Raw genomic sequence first — 13,906 nt, 5'->3', positions numbered from 1 at the left:
CAGTGTGTATCAGATTGTGTGTAAAAAATATATGTGTGGTGTTTGAAAAAGCAGAGGTGCTTTGTGTTGTCCAGCGATACACAAATACCATTTCAGTGTGTAGTGCTAGTACTGTATAGTACAGGGTGTACCAGTGTGTAGTATTAGTTCCAATGTGTCGTACAGCATCTGGACAAGCTGGTCAGAAGCTCGGTGGTTGGTATGGAGCCGGACTCCGTGTTGTCGGTCGCTGACACGAGGACTCTGAGCAAACTGTCTATCATGGACAGCATCAACCACCCACTCGGCACAGTACGGTTTCCTGTTCTTGCGTTAAGCATATTCACTTTATGTTTGCTGTGCCTGCACTGTGCTCACAGATTTGGAAGCGCGGCTCCACACCATGGAGAACAGCCCAGCTAGCTATGCCCACGTAGCCGGTGTGGAGCCTCCTAGACGTAGCTTAGCCCAAGCTAGCCGCCCCCCACAGCTTCCCGAGCAGCCGGGATCCCCCCCCCACCCCCTCAATACACAAGTAAATACAAATTAAAGTATTTTTCTGCAGCTTGGATACAGCAGTAGTCTGTAAACAGCTTTGAAATCAAAACCAGGGCAGAGAGGACATCTGGTTAGTCTAACCAGGACCAGAGACCTGAACCAGGACCAGGACTCTGAATATAGTCTGACCCTGCAGAGGAACACAGACACTGAGAGTCTGCATCCTCTCAAAATACCTTCATCCCGGTGTTCATCTCCTCGGAATGCAATGGTCTGTTTGTCCCCGCAGGAGTTTTAATTTTAGCCTGTCAGTCTGAACTCAAGGACATTTAACTTCTTTTGTGGAGGGAAGACTCTCAGGACAAGTCAACCTTTCCTCCAGTCGGTTGCTGTGTACTCAGTCATGGAAACAGCCCAGACACCAGGACCCAGACAGATCTCCAACTGGGCACAAAGACCTCTGAGTCCACAGAAAAGTAAAGGTGAACAGGCCAGAGTTCAGACACAGGCCAGCTGCTCACAACAAATCACAGCCACCTCCGATGGTAGCTGAGCTGTGTTTGTAAAGCAAGTGTGATGAAATACTGCAGCTTGATTGGAGCAAGCGACTGGGATACCAGTCCAATCAGGCAGGGAGGGAGGCGGGCCAAGGAGCGAGTGCAGAAACGGAGGAACCAATCCCAGATGGGCAGCTGCTCATATTAATTTGCATACTGAGAAAATGTTAGACAAGAGGGCATGGGCCGGTCAGCTGTCGTTTTATTAAATTTTTCTGATAAAACATTCCCTGAGCATCAACGCAAGGTGAGTAAATGATTAATAAATATAAATAGATCAGAAACCCTCAAACATTCCTTGTGTTAAAAAAGTAAACAGCTTTCAGCGTAAACATAAAAGTGATGTGTACAAACAAAAGAAACAAGTTAAATGAAATAAGCTAATGAAAAGCAAATGTTAGTCAAAGAATAAAGCTTGAAAACAAAGTGCAAAATATGAGACTGCATATAGAAACACTAAAATGGTACCAAATAAAGTAACATACATTGTATATTAACAGAATCATCACCGAAATCTGTTTTTCCTTTCTTGACTGTTAAAACAACAGAAACTAGTTCCTAATGTTTGGATCCTAACTGTAAAGGTGGAAGACACCATGTTGGATTGCACTCACCTCTAAAGGTGTACTTATAAAAGTGCTTGCTGAGTGTGTACCTGTATATCCAGGTTAAAATTTGTTGTGTGTTTTCTCCAGGTGAGTGTTGCCCGAGGAACAGATGGGTTTGGCTTCACCATCTGTTCCGACTGTCCAGTCAGAGTCCAGGCTGTCGACCCTGGTAAGAAACTCACCTGGTGAACTACACACCTGTTAAACTACTCATGTGTGAACGATAACGCACCTGCCTGGGTATTAAAGGTGTTTAGTAGTCATGTGATCTAACCCTTCTCACACTAGTCAGCTGACATCATACAGTAGACTGACACCTGTGAGGGACTGAATGACATCATGCACGCATGCATGTGTTTGCAGGAGGTCCAGCTCATCATTCTGGACTCCGTGAGGGGGACTCGGTCCTGCAGCTGAACGGACTTCCTGTAGAGACCTGGAAGTGTGTTGACCTCGCCCAGGCCATCAGGTAACCTTGCCCCCTGACAGCCTCTCTCTCCACCTGTTCAGGTGAATGTTTCTCCTGTAGTTTACTTCAGGTTTAGTGTGAATTTATCTGAGCAGTCAGCATTCACTGAAAATACCAAATGTCTGCACTTTTAAAAGTTTTACTCCTTTCCTTTGAAGTATTGAGTACTGAATACCTTTCATGTATTTGCTGATTTACTTCCTTTTCTCAGAAGAACAGGACCTGAGGTCAGGTGTTGCTCACCTGAAACAACTGAACAAGTCACACATCAGATTCTCAGAAAACAGTGGTGAAAGTAACTAAGTACATTTACTCATGTAAATGGTCTTATACTTGTATAGCACCTTTCTACGCTTTTACAGCACACTCAAAGTGCTTTCACATTATTCGGCCATTCACCCATTCGCACTCACGCATTCACACACCGGTGACATCACCGGGAGCAACTGGGGGTTCAGTGTCTTGCTCAAGGACTGGACGAGCTGGGAATCAAACTGCTAATCCTCTGGTTAGGAAACGACCCACTCTACCTCCTGAGCCACAGCCGCCCCAATACTGTACTTCAGTACAATTCTGAGGTATCTGTATTTCACCTGAGTATTCTCTCTGCTCCTTCATCCTGTGACTTCACTCCATGCAGGAGACAAACCGTGTACTTTTTACTGCACTACATGTACCTGATAACTTCAGTTCCAGAATCAGATGAATCAAATCAAACCCAGTAGAACCATCAGTCTCTATTGATCCCAGTGGGAAATCCACCACCTACCCAGCAGGATGGAAAGTACTTCACAGTATAAGTATATAAGGTAGTTACTGGGACATGGGCCGTTCTGCAGGACAAGTACCGGTACTGCTGGACGCTGATACGTTTGCACTTTTACTTAAGGATATTTCTGAATACAGGACTTGTACTTGTAACAGAGTATTTGTACACTGTGGTATTACTACCTTTACTGCAGTAAAGGATCTGAATATTTCAGACATGACATTCTCTGTGGAAACTGAAAGTATTCAGATCACAAATAGGAGGCTTGTTTATTTGTTTGTTTGCTGTTTGTTGTTGATGATTTCTTTGATTCCAGTATCAGCAGACTGACAGACGCTGCAGCACGTTGGATGAGCCTCACTTCTGTAAATGAAATGATTGTGTTTATTCCTCGGCAGGCCTCCGTACTGCCTGAAGAGGTTTGACAGAATCTGAGCTCAGATCAGAAACCAGAGTTTATGTTGACACTTAAAACCAACAGAACATGACAAATGTGGTTGTTAAAAAAAGGTTTCACTCTGGAACTCCATTTAAATTAACTTTTTGCCTTCACCAAGGAGGCTCTTTCTGATTCTGTGTGTGTTGGTTAGTAGGATTATGGACAAATGGCTAAATGGATCATCAGCATACTTGGTAAAAACATTGATGGTGACCAACCCTAGAAGTGAGAAGATTTTGTCTGAAAAAGGTCAAGGTCACAAAAAATCCCGCTTTAACATGGAGCAATATATATATATATATATATACATCTGTCAAAAGTTATCAAATCATTTTGGCAATGTCTATCACCAGACAAAGTTTCATCTGGATCTGATCTGGATTCCAGAGCTGATGGCCATTTAAACATTGAAAACACCATTTTACACATATTTTCTGCCATAACTTGGCCTATAATGAAGATAGAACCCTGAAATGTTCAGATAAGATGCACAGTACAACTGCCTGTCACACCCTAAAAGATGATCCTCATCTGATCCAGATCAAGGATTTTAGGACACGTGTTGTTCTGGATCTCATTTTTCACAAGGGGCCCATTTTTGTGAGTGAATATTGTGCCTTGGCAGAGGTACATGTGCTCTGTAGGTGCTCTTTTTGATTGTGGTTTCAAATCAACATTTTGTTTTCACTAATTAAAAGATGATTGGTGTAGTTTTAGTTTCTTGTTTTTATATTTAGTTTATATCTATTTTAAAATGGTCTCTCCCTCTCTCTGTCTTTATCTCTGCCTGTCTGTCTCTTCAGGAGCTGTCCATCTCAGATCGTGTTGGTGGTGTGGAGAGGTTTACCTGAGCTCAGGTCAGGATGTGAAGCTTTGCTCCACCCACCCCCACACAACACCGTGAGTCTAAAAAAAAACAAACCTGTGTGAAATCAGACACCTCGTGGTCTGAGCAGGAACTGGCCTTTCAGGTGACATTGTGAAGTGGACAGCTAGGCTAACAGTCTTTGTGATAAGCTAACATCCCTCTGTCTCCCAGACGACAGGCAGAAAGCTGCTGCCTCACCCCACCCACAGTAAACATGGCTGCATGCGGGGCCAGGCGTCTGGGGTCCGGTCCAGTTTGGGGACTCTAGGTTCCCTGTGGAGGGACAGGAAGGAAGACAGAGCAGAAGAGGAGGAGGAACACCAGGAGGTGACCGAGTACTCCGCTGGCACCACCACACTAAAGGGCACCCATGTTACATCATCAAATGGAGACAATTACATCATCCTGTCACCTATTAATCCAGGAGGACAGGTAAGCCTGAGGTTACTGCATGTTCAAGAATGTTCCTGTACAGGGACTCGCTGTTTCACCTGACCACGTCTAACCTACAAGCAGCTGGCCTGAGAAGCCCCCACGGCGGTGAATGATCAGCTAGTGGAAACATTGCTCCCTTTCAAGTAGCTCCAAGGTTGGTAAATCCAACTGGTGGTCGCTGCGTCTTCCCCAACACGACCGCGTATGGTCCCAGAGTAGTGAAATTAATTTCAACAGGTAGCGTGGCACTGACAATAACATCATGGGTCCTTAATCCGCTGGTTAACCAGCAACACATCACAAGCTGCTGACACACTGGCCTCAAGCTGTCAGAACAAACAGGTCGTGGGCTCCAGGGAATCCAGCCTTGATGAGCTGATCTATGAAAGGATGTGCATGACCTTTTTAACAAACAAAAGATCAGAAGGCACCAGGCCCAGATGTTGTGGCCCACTCCTGCCTGAAAGCCTAGGATTTTTTTATTTTTATTTTTTTTGAGACCTTGACTTTGATCTTTTTCACCAAAATCTAGTGACTTCTGGGGTTGGTCCCTACCAGTGTCTGTACCAAGTATGCTGATGATCCATCTGGCCATTTGTCTGTAATCCTGCTAACCAAAACACACACAGAATCAAAATATAACTCCCTTGGTGGAAGTAATTATTGTAAAGAAAACTGTAGGACTTCAGCACTTTACAGAAATCCAGTCTGCTAAACAAATGAACACAGTGGAATGTGCTGAATCACACATAACATGAACATACTGATCTTTTCTCCAACTCAGGCTCTTTCACTGTGTTTCATAAGATAAATGTACAACTCTGAGGTCAGGGTTAGGGTTTCTAGACTATCACCCCCGACCAGAGCTAGAACAGTACTGACAATCTGTTCAGTCTGTAGACCTTCGCATTTACCAAGAAACCCGATGCCACCTGGTCCGTACAGAAATCCTGTTGTCACTGTTGCCGAGTCAACACCGTTAGTTCTGGTGTAACACCTGTTCTGTGTTTCAGCTCCTGCAACCGGTTTATCATGATGGGACTGGAACAATTGGTATGACCCCCGCTCTGAATATTGATCCCACAGTCTAAATATTGACACATCTTGATTATAACCAATACAATCTGTCACCAGGGCGTCTGTACCAGACTCGTACCATCAGAGAGCAGAACCTCCATCATGACCCTCAATCCAAATTGTCACAGTTGTTCACCAGTCAGACCACCACCCTGGGCCTGCCCCCCTCCTGCACCTCCTCCTCATCGCCTGGTAACTACAGCAACTACCAGAATTGCACCATCGTCCAATCACACCTGCCCTGCTCCACCTATGGAACTTATGTTGCCCTGGCACCCAAGACCCTCATCTTCCCTGTCTTTGTCCAGGTTAGAACCATTCACCTAAACCCAAACCCAGAGCCAGTTATAAACCAGAACATAAACACCCTCATCTTTTATCTGTGTTGCATATCAGAATAAATGTGATGTTATTGATCCTGTATTGAATGGTGTCTATATTTGTTGTTGTTTACAAATTCCATTTGTTGTTTTCAGCCTCTGGATCTATGCAGCCAAGACCGAACCCTGCTGATGTCAGAGGAGATGGTCCTACACCAGGCTGACCTGCTTCCTGCCAAGGTAACAGTACTGCTAACAGTGCTGGAACTATACTACAAATACAAGTGCTGCTAAAAATACTACTAACACTACTGCAAAAAAGCTACAAATATATTCACTTTAATTTAGATTTATTTGTATGGCACCAGTTCACAACAAAAATCATCTCAGGGCACTTTAAGGTCTAGACTAGAGATGCACCAATTGACCAGCATTGGTCAGAAATGGCCGGTTTTCAGCATGATTGTCCTTGACCGCAGACCAGCAGATCGCTCTGATTTCCAATTCTATGCCAGGCAGATTTAGATGCACGGCAGTCCAAGTTGTGCATGCAGTGGCACAGACCAAAAGCGTAGTGTGTGCAGTGCATAGCATCTTGTGTGCACCTTGAGTGAGGCTCAAACTTATGTCTGCTCCAGGCATGTGTTCTCTTCTGGAAATGGTTGGTGCACAAACGGTGCACAGAGGAGCCACAGAAACACCTTGGAGAAGGGGAAACTACGTCCACATCTCCAAACAGTACCCAATGAGGGAGTTACTGGCTCCACATGAAATGCATGTATATGTGTCAACCTGTGGTAAAACACAGCGAATACAAACTGCACACACTTAAAGGGAAACTGTGTGCTCAGTAGTAACTGACATTCTGTTTCTACTACCTGTTGCACCTTTTCATATTTGGAGAAGTTCAAATACTGCACTTCATTTTTAGTTGGTGGTTTGTAAAACAAAGTGAGAAAGATGGTATGTAAAGCCTTAATATGTTTAATTTTTATTACAATAAAATTTTTGATTAAAGAAAAGTTAAAAAGGTCTGCGTATGCTGTTGATTACAGTTCTTAGAAAGATAATCAGATCAGACTTTTTAAAGAAATCTGAATCAGCCAAGGAAATTGCAATTGGTGCACCTCTAGTCTAGACCTTACAGTAAAGGGAGAGGAGAGGAGCTCCAGGCATCATGGGCCCCTATAGCAGCGTAACTAAGGGAAGGCTCAGGGTCACCTGATCCAGCCCTAACTATAAGCTTTATCAAAAAGGAAAGTTTTAAGTCTAATCTTAAAGGTAGAGAGGGTGTCAAGTCTCTGCAGCAAGATGCTGTGATCAATGGTGTCAAAAGTAGCTGAGTCCAGACTGTGTGTATATATATGTATATGTGTGTACAAGGTCTCTAAGTACTTTTTTTTATCGCTTTCGTAATGCACATTCCCTTGCTTGTTGACATGTATGTGCACATTGAGAGCTGCTGTACTAGAGTCAGATTCCTCATGTGTCTGACACACCTGGCCAATAAAGCTGATTCTGATTCTGAACCTGATCCTGAAGGACACAGCAAACTCTGAGACCAGAACCAGGATCAGTTTCACACTAATGGACCAGACTGATGATGCAGCTGAAACAGATTTTCTGTGGATCTGTAGCTTAGTAGTTTTATGCTTTCAGGCAAATTGAAGGCGTCTGTGTGCAGTCAGGCTGACTGACACAGGACATTAGTAGAGATCAGAGGTCACATAGGTCATCAACTCAGGCTCTTTCTCTGGAGAAAGTGTGTGTGTGCATGTAATGCATGTGTAATGAGTGTTTTAATGTGTTTGAGTCTGGGTTTAATTGTGTTTACTGTGTGTGTTTCAGGTGACCGTGTTGATCTACAATGACCTGCTGCTGTTGACTAGAGAGGATGAAGCTGGACGCTGCAATGTCCTACAGAGTCCTCTGTACCTGAACACACTGCAGCTCAGAGAGGGTGCCATTATTACTGTTGTTGTAGTTGTCATGGCAGTGATATATTTGTGAAGAGGAGTTTTTTGTGTGTATTTGTAGCGTGGACGATTAGGATGATGACAGTGAAACTGTTTCTGAGACATTTGGACATTCTGACATTCAGAGCAACTGAAGTGTCTGTTAATGTTGATGTAGGTAGTTTGTTTATGTCAGAGGTTGAACCCGACAGCCAATCAGAGTGGGGGATTTGATGCCCTGTTCTTGTTTTGTTCAGTGTCGTCAGAGCCGCTCCACATCTGCCTCCTGCAGCGCTCTCAGACTGAGTGGGGCCGTCTCTTCAGCCTTGAGTCTTTCAGCATCGAGCAGAAGGTCAGAGTCAGTCTTTGTCTCCATGACAACATCCAGCTACAGCTGGTCGCGACAGAGACTGCACACAGCCACCAGGTACTGCAAAGATTTACCATACACCTGTAAACTCTATGAAACATTCCATACATAATACGAACATTGGCCGTCCTCTAATTTTTTTTTTTTCTTCACCTGCCTGGCCTGACCTACCTGTACCTGTGTAGTGATACAGGGTTGTCGAGCAGAGGGCACTGACAGTTCTTCAGTTCTAGTCACTGGACGATGATCATTAACTCTCTTTATCTCTTCCTCCTCACCGCTCTCCTCCCCCTCAGCCCTCAGACCTCCCCTCAGATTTCGGCCTCCTCTCCCTCGGTCAGTCTGACATCCTCTGTCACCCCTCTTCCCCCTACTCTTCGCGCTGTCACCCCCTCAAACCAGCCTCACCCTCTCCTTACTCCCCCAGCTCACCCTTCTCTCCCTCTACTCCTCCTCTTCCCTCCTTCTCTTCTTTCTCTCCATACACCTCATCCTTTCCTCCCTCCAGGACCATCACCAATCTACCTCACCTCCTTCCCTCCCCCCCCCACTCTTCCTCCTCTATTCAGAGGAGTTCAATTGAGAAGGAGAGATGGAGAGCAGAGGAAGAGGAGGAGAGGAGGAAAAGGAGGGGGGAGGAGGAGGAGGAGGAAGTGGAGGAGCGTCAGCAGGGGGAGGGAGAGAGCTGCTCCGAAACATCTGAGAACATAGGAGGCGTGGGGGGGTGTGGGCTCCAGATCGGCTCTCACCACTTCAACATGAAGGAGGAGGAAGAGGGAGAGATTGCTGAAGATGAAGAGGAGGGTGGAGGAGGTGCTAAGGAGTTCACCTGCACCTACAGACCTGCAGGTCAGTCTGCACTTTGCAATGTGAGCACTGAATATATCTAAAGTGTTGCTGCTGTCAGCTGAAGCAGACGCACTGGAACAAAGTGGCGTGACAGTGGAAATGAGAGCGTTTCAGCTAAATGGCCTGTACAGCGCTTTTCTATGCATCACCGTGCACTCAAAGCGCTCTCACACTATTTACCCATTCGCACTGCCAAGCACTCACACATTCACACACCAGTGACATCACCAGGAGCAACTGGGGGTTCGGTGTCTTGCCCAAGGACACTTCAGCGTAAAGTGGTGAAGCCGGGAATTGAACCACCAACCTTCTGGATAATTTTTTAGTTTTAGTCAATAAAAAGTAGAGGTATTGTCTTGTTTTTCATCCTGTATTTTTAATATTTATCATACCATGTAAATGGCTTGAGGTTACAGCCGTCTCCATCTTTGTTGTATGTAGTTACCATGGTTACAGCTGTCTCCATCTTTGTTGTATGTAGTTACCATAGTTACAGCTGTTGCTCTGCAGCAGCTGATTCAGTCCCATTCGGACTAAAACACTGGGTCGGGCATGAGATGAGAAGCTAAATCGAGGGAGAGCATGAACACAGTGAGGGTTGTTTAGCCGACATCCAGAGGAAGGTTTAGACGGTCGACTGCCCACAGTCATCCTGGAGCCGACTGAGTGATATCTGATGTGTTTCTCTAATTCTCAGTGGACTGTATGAATTTCATTCAAAAACCCGATTCTTCTGAGAAGTGCTAACGTCAGCTGCCAGATGCAGAGCGCTACTAAGTGTAAGATGCTTCTTATTAACGGCAGTACAGCAAGTTGAGCAGTTGAAAATCAACATCTGATTGGGGGAGGTTTGGTTTCACTGATCAGGAGGTACAGCCTGAGTCCACACACTGCAGGTCATTGGATAAGACTTTGCTTTAAGACATTATTACTTCATGTCCGTTTGTTCTCTTTCACATTGTGTGATTTTCTTTTATTTCATAAAAATAAAACATTTTATCACAGTTCTCATTTCCAAAAGTTGTTTTTTACTTTTTGTCTTGTCCAGGAAAATACTCTAGGTGAAAGAATATTTTTCATTATGGTTTTTGTTGATTAAATTAACACTGGTGTCTGTGCTGAAAGCAGCTGAAGTGTTTCCTGATCATTTGATTGATTCTCAATTCTTTCAGTCCTCCATCGCTCGTTTTCTGAGGGTTCTCTGCTGCAGGAACCTCGATCACCCCGCTTCCTATCGGATAGCACCATCCACCAACTCACCCGCCCCACAACCTTTGACCTCAACACCAACTTAAGCCCCGCCCCCATCCCCCCCTCCCTTCACACCCTGAGGAAACAGCTGACCAGAGAGGGCGGGTCTCTGCACCACATGCTGCTCCTGCTCAGTGGCACCAAAGTAAGACACCAGAGGAGACCAAGAAAGTCCATTAGAGACCAACAGAGTCCAAGAGCCTAGAAAACATCAGCAGAGAGAAGCACAGACCAACACAGTCCAGGCCTGCAGAATCCATTTAAAAACAGACAAGCAGAGAACAGTCAAGTATAGTAGATTCTAGAAGAGGCCAGTAGAGAGGAGCAGAATCCCACAACAAACTAAGAGTCTGAAGGCCAACAGGGAGAAAAAGAGACCAAAAGAGACAATAAAACCTTAATCCAGTAAAGAGTAGAAGCCTATCAGAGACTAATGGAGTCTAGAGGAGACCAGAAGAAGCCAGTAGAGCCTAACAGTCAGTTATTGTTTTTGTTTGTTCAGGATTCAGAGTCCAGAAACCCTCACCTGAAGAAGAAGACCAGGAGTTTGTATGTAGACACACACTTGTTCTTGTTTTTGTTTTTTTGTGTTTCCTGTTTGACTCATTTTCACCTCCCCAGAGCTGCTGATGTTTGGAGTCGTCTAGCGTTTCTGCAGAGACGTAGAAACAGTACCTGTTTCCATGGTAACAGTCTGGAGAAAGCCCTGAGAAACAATAGGTAGGAGCGCACACACCTGAGAAAATGTTCCCAAACCTTTACCCTGAACTGGAACCTGAGGTGTGTACCACTGGATGTGTGAAGAAGGGAGGACTGGTTCAGATTGGTTTACACTGAATACCTGGTGCTTATGTCTGCTGGATCTAGCTCGTTCAGCAGAGTCACTGGTTCCTGCTGGTTCCAGACTAAAGTGTGTTGTCTTTTTCAGACTGTCTGCAGGGGAGGTGCTGAGCTGGGCGGAGAGTCTAGAGGCTTTGCTGACCAATCAGTGTAAGACGGTCTACTTCTTGTTTGCCTTCAGCTGCTAATCATTTAGGGTAGGACCCGACTTGATGCTGATGTGTTTCTGCTGGTCTTCCTGCGGTTCTCTCATTGGTCAGGTGGTTTGGCGCTGTTTCATCACTTCCTGAGATCAGAGTTCAGTGAGGAGAACCTGGACTTCTGGTTGGCTGTGGAGAGATTCAAGAAGACCCACCCCCTCAGCAAGATGGCCGCCAGAGCTGAGAAAATCTACAATGAGTTTATTTCAACCACCGCAGTAAGACAGGTACATATCAATCTGTTTGTTCTGTGATTGGTCTAATGTCTGGTCATGTGACATGGCCTGCCTCTGTCTCCAGGTCAATGTGGACTCATCTGTCAGAGAAACAACGAATCAGAACCTTCGTTTTGGCGTTAACCCCGCCTCCTTCCAGTTGGCCCAAGATCAGATTTTTAGCCTCATGGAGACCGACAGTTACCCACGATTCCTCCAGTCCCACCTCTACACCCAGCTGGCCAATCAGAGTGCTACTAGGTCTGTGCCTGTCAGCCAATCATGAGCGAGGATGCGGAGAGAGGTGTAAATGAAATAGAGGGCAGAACAATGATTGTTAGCCAATCAGAGGCCCGATCAATTTATAAAATCTCATTGTCATTAAGTCAAATTTTTGTGTTTTACTAAAACAAAATTTGTTTAAAACCTCAACTTATAAATTTTAAAATGAGAACCCTTTTGTGGAGTAAACACATCAAATTAGCACTCAGATCAGTTTTTAGCCATGCTAGCAGTGAGTGTTAGCATGCTGAAGCATTGTTAGCATGCTAGCACTGAATGTTAGCATGCTGAAGCCGACATGCTAGCATGCTCCAGCTCTATGGTCCTACCTGAAAGATGTCAACATCAGTGTTGGAAAGGTTGCTTTTGAAATGTAATAGGTAACAGATTACTAGTTACCTTGTTTAAAATGTAATAAGTAATGTAACTATTTTAATTCAATGTAATGTCACTTATTTTAATTACTTTTTGATTACTTTTCTAAAAAATGTTTTAAACTGGGCAATAAAGCTGAAAGGTCTTAACATAAATTTACACCAGGCAGTGTAAACAACAATACTAGACACTTACTACTTTACATTTTATTAATGCTTCTTCAACATAACTTCAGCTTCAGAATATATTACTGCTGAGACATGTCGCCTACTGAACGGGCAGCAAGCAAAACCTGTTTCTGATTTCAGAAGGAAAACACTGAATTCCCAGCACTGTAGACAGACAAGGCAGCACAAAATTAAACGAGAACAAGTCAAAAGTTTAACACGTGCTGCCAAATGAATGGAACCTGTCTAGACATAGAGACAGCTCCGTGTTAGCCATCCTAGCCTGAATGGTGTGACTCACCCCAGCAGCTTTGCTGACCCGCATTGTCTGGACCAAAAGAAGGCACTCTGCATGAGCAACAGGATGAATGTTATGTATACATACAAGCTTTTTAGCAGAAAAAGTTTAGCCTGTTCAGACGTAACCCTTTTGTAGTCATCTACTTTTTTTTATTGGTAATTGTAATTTAATTACAGATGTTTTTCCACAGTAACTGATTACAATTAGTTTTGTAATTTCTTTACTGTAACTAGTAGAGATGTCCCAATCTGATAAGTATCAGTATCGGCACCAATGCAGGCATTTTTAAAAAGATTGGTATGGGCCAGAACAGAACCGATCCATTTCCAATCTATATGTAGAACTAGAGTCCTGTGTTTGAGCAGAGATTCATTTTTTTGTGTCACACAACCCATAAGCTGCTATATTAGTCCAGTTGTCTACACTGCCTGTGTGTCAGCTGGTGTATCACTCCCACTTCACCTGTGTAGCAGCAACCCAAAGCCTAGTTTTAGCTTCGAGTCTGTTTTTTGGAGCTGTGCACGTAAAGCGCTCCATAGAATCCACCAAAACAATAAATCTCACTAGTTCTGACCAGAACTCCACCACAATAGAGATACATCAAGCAAAACCAGTTGAAACACATGATCTATCACCTGTTACATGGGTCCTACTGAACATGCAGGTTTTTTTGTGTGTAGTTTTTACTTGCTGTATTTTGCTATGCGTTGATACCCTGTATATATACGTTCAAGTGTAGCCAGTAATTCCCTCACTGTCCATTATTTGCCAGTTTTCTCTCTTCAAGCAGATTATTTAAAGATTATGTGAGCTTCTCTATCTGTTATTAGCAGGACTGAATGTTGATCCTGATTTGATCATCTTGATTGGGTTCGGTATCCTCAATTCCGTATGCTCAAAGCATGTGTCAGAACATGCTGACATGAAACCCTGCTTGGTCCTACTGGACCTGGCTCCTCTGCATTTAGTAAATAAGCTCTGCTGAGGATACAGTGACCTGTTAGTAAAAACAAGTTCTTTATTGTGAACTAATTTTTACCATAAACCTTTAACACTTCATCTGTTTAAATCAGAAGCAAAGA

At 44.2% G+C, this 13,906-nt stretch overlaps 1 protein-coding gene across 6 annotated transcripts in view; it reads left to right on the top strand.

The window, feature by feature from the left end:
• Positions 1 to 12,268, top strand: part of LOC109957328 (regulator of G-protein signaling 3-like) — a 37,021-nt gene extending 24,753 nt beyond the window's left edge. For 5 of the 6 annotated variants that reach the window (XM_020595118.1, XM_020595117.1, XM_020595119.1 and 2 more), the window contains 16 exons: positions 1,730 to 1,811; positions 2,006 to 2,111; positions 4,123 to 4,219; positions 4,359 to 4,619; positions 5,636 to 5,675; positions 5,757 to 6,007; positions 6,176 to 6,259; positions 7,868 to 7,979; positions 8,232 to 8,401; positions 8,641 to 9,193; positions 10,366 to 10,589; positions 10,947 to 10,993; positions 11,066 to 11,164; positions 11,373 to 11,434; positions 11,545 to 11,711; positions 11,785 to 12,268. In XM_020595118.1, coding sequence (XP_020450774.1) covers positions 1,730 to 1,811; positions 2,006 to 2,111; positions 4,123 to 4,219; positions 4,359 to 4,619; positions 5,636 to 5,675; positions 5,757 to 6,007; positions 6,176 to 6,259; positions 7,868 to 7,979; positions 8,232 to 8,401; positions 8,641 to 9,193; positions 10,366 to 10,589; positions 10,947 to 10,993; positions 11,066 to 11,164; positions 11,373 to 11,434; positions 11,545 to 11,711; positions 11,785 to 11,985 — 2,556 coding nt within the window. In that variant the 3' untranslated portion in view covers positions 11,986 to 12,268. Of the gene's footprint in view, positions 1 to 1,123; positions 1,282 to 1,729; positions 1,812 to 2,005; positions 2,112 to 4,122; positions 4,220 to 4,358; positions 4,620 to 5,635; positions 5,676 to 5,756; positions 6,008 to 6,175; positions 6,260 to 7,867; positions 7,980 to 8,231; positions 8,402 to 8,640; positions 9,194 to 10,365; positions 10,590 to 10,946; positions 10,994 to 11,065; positions 11,165 to 11,372; positions 11,435 to 11,544; positions 11,712 to 11,784 lie in introns of those variants that run through there. The other variant, XM_020595121.1, reaches the window with a different exon arrangement.
• The last annotated feature ends 1,638 nt before the right edge of the window (positions 12,269 to 13,906 follow it).

Source organism: Monopterus albus, unplaced genomic scaffold (genome assembly GCF_001952655.1).
Source record: "Monopterus albus unplaced genomic scaffold, M_albus_1.0 scaffold26.1, whole genome shotgun sequence".
Classification (NCBI taxonomy): domain Eukaryota; kingdom Metazoa; phylum Chordata; class Actinopteri; order Synbranchiformes; family Synbranchidae; genus Monopterus; species Monopterus albus.
Note: the sequence above shows the minus strand (reverse complement) of the source record. Positions and strands in the feature narration are given on the sequence as shown.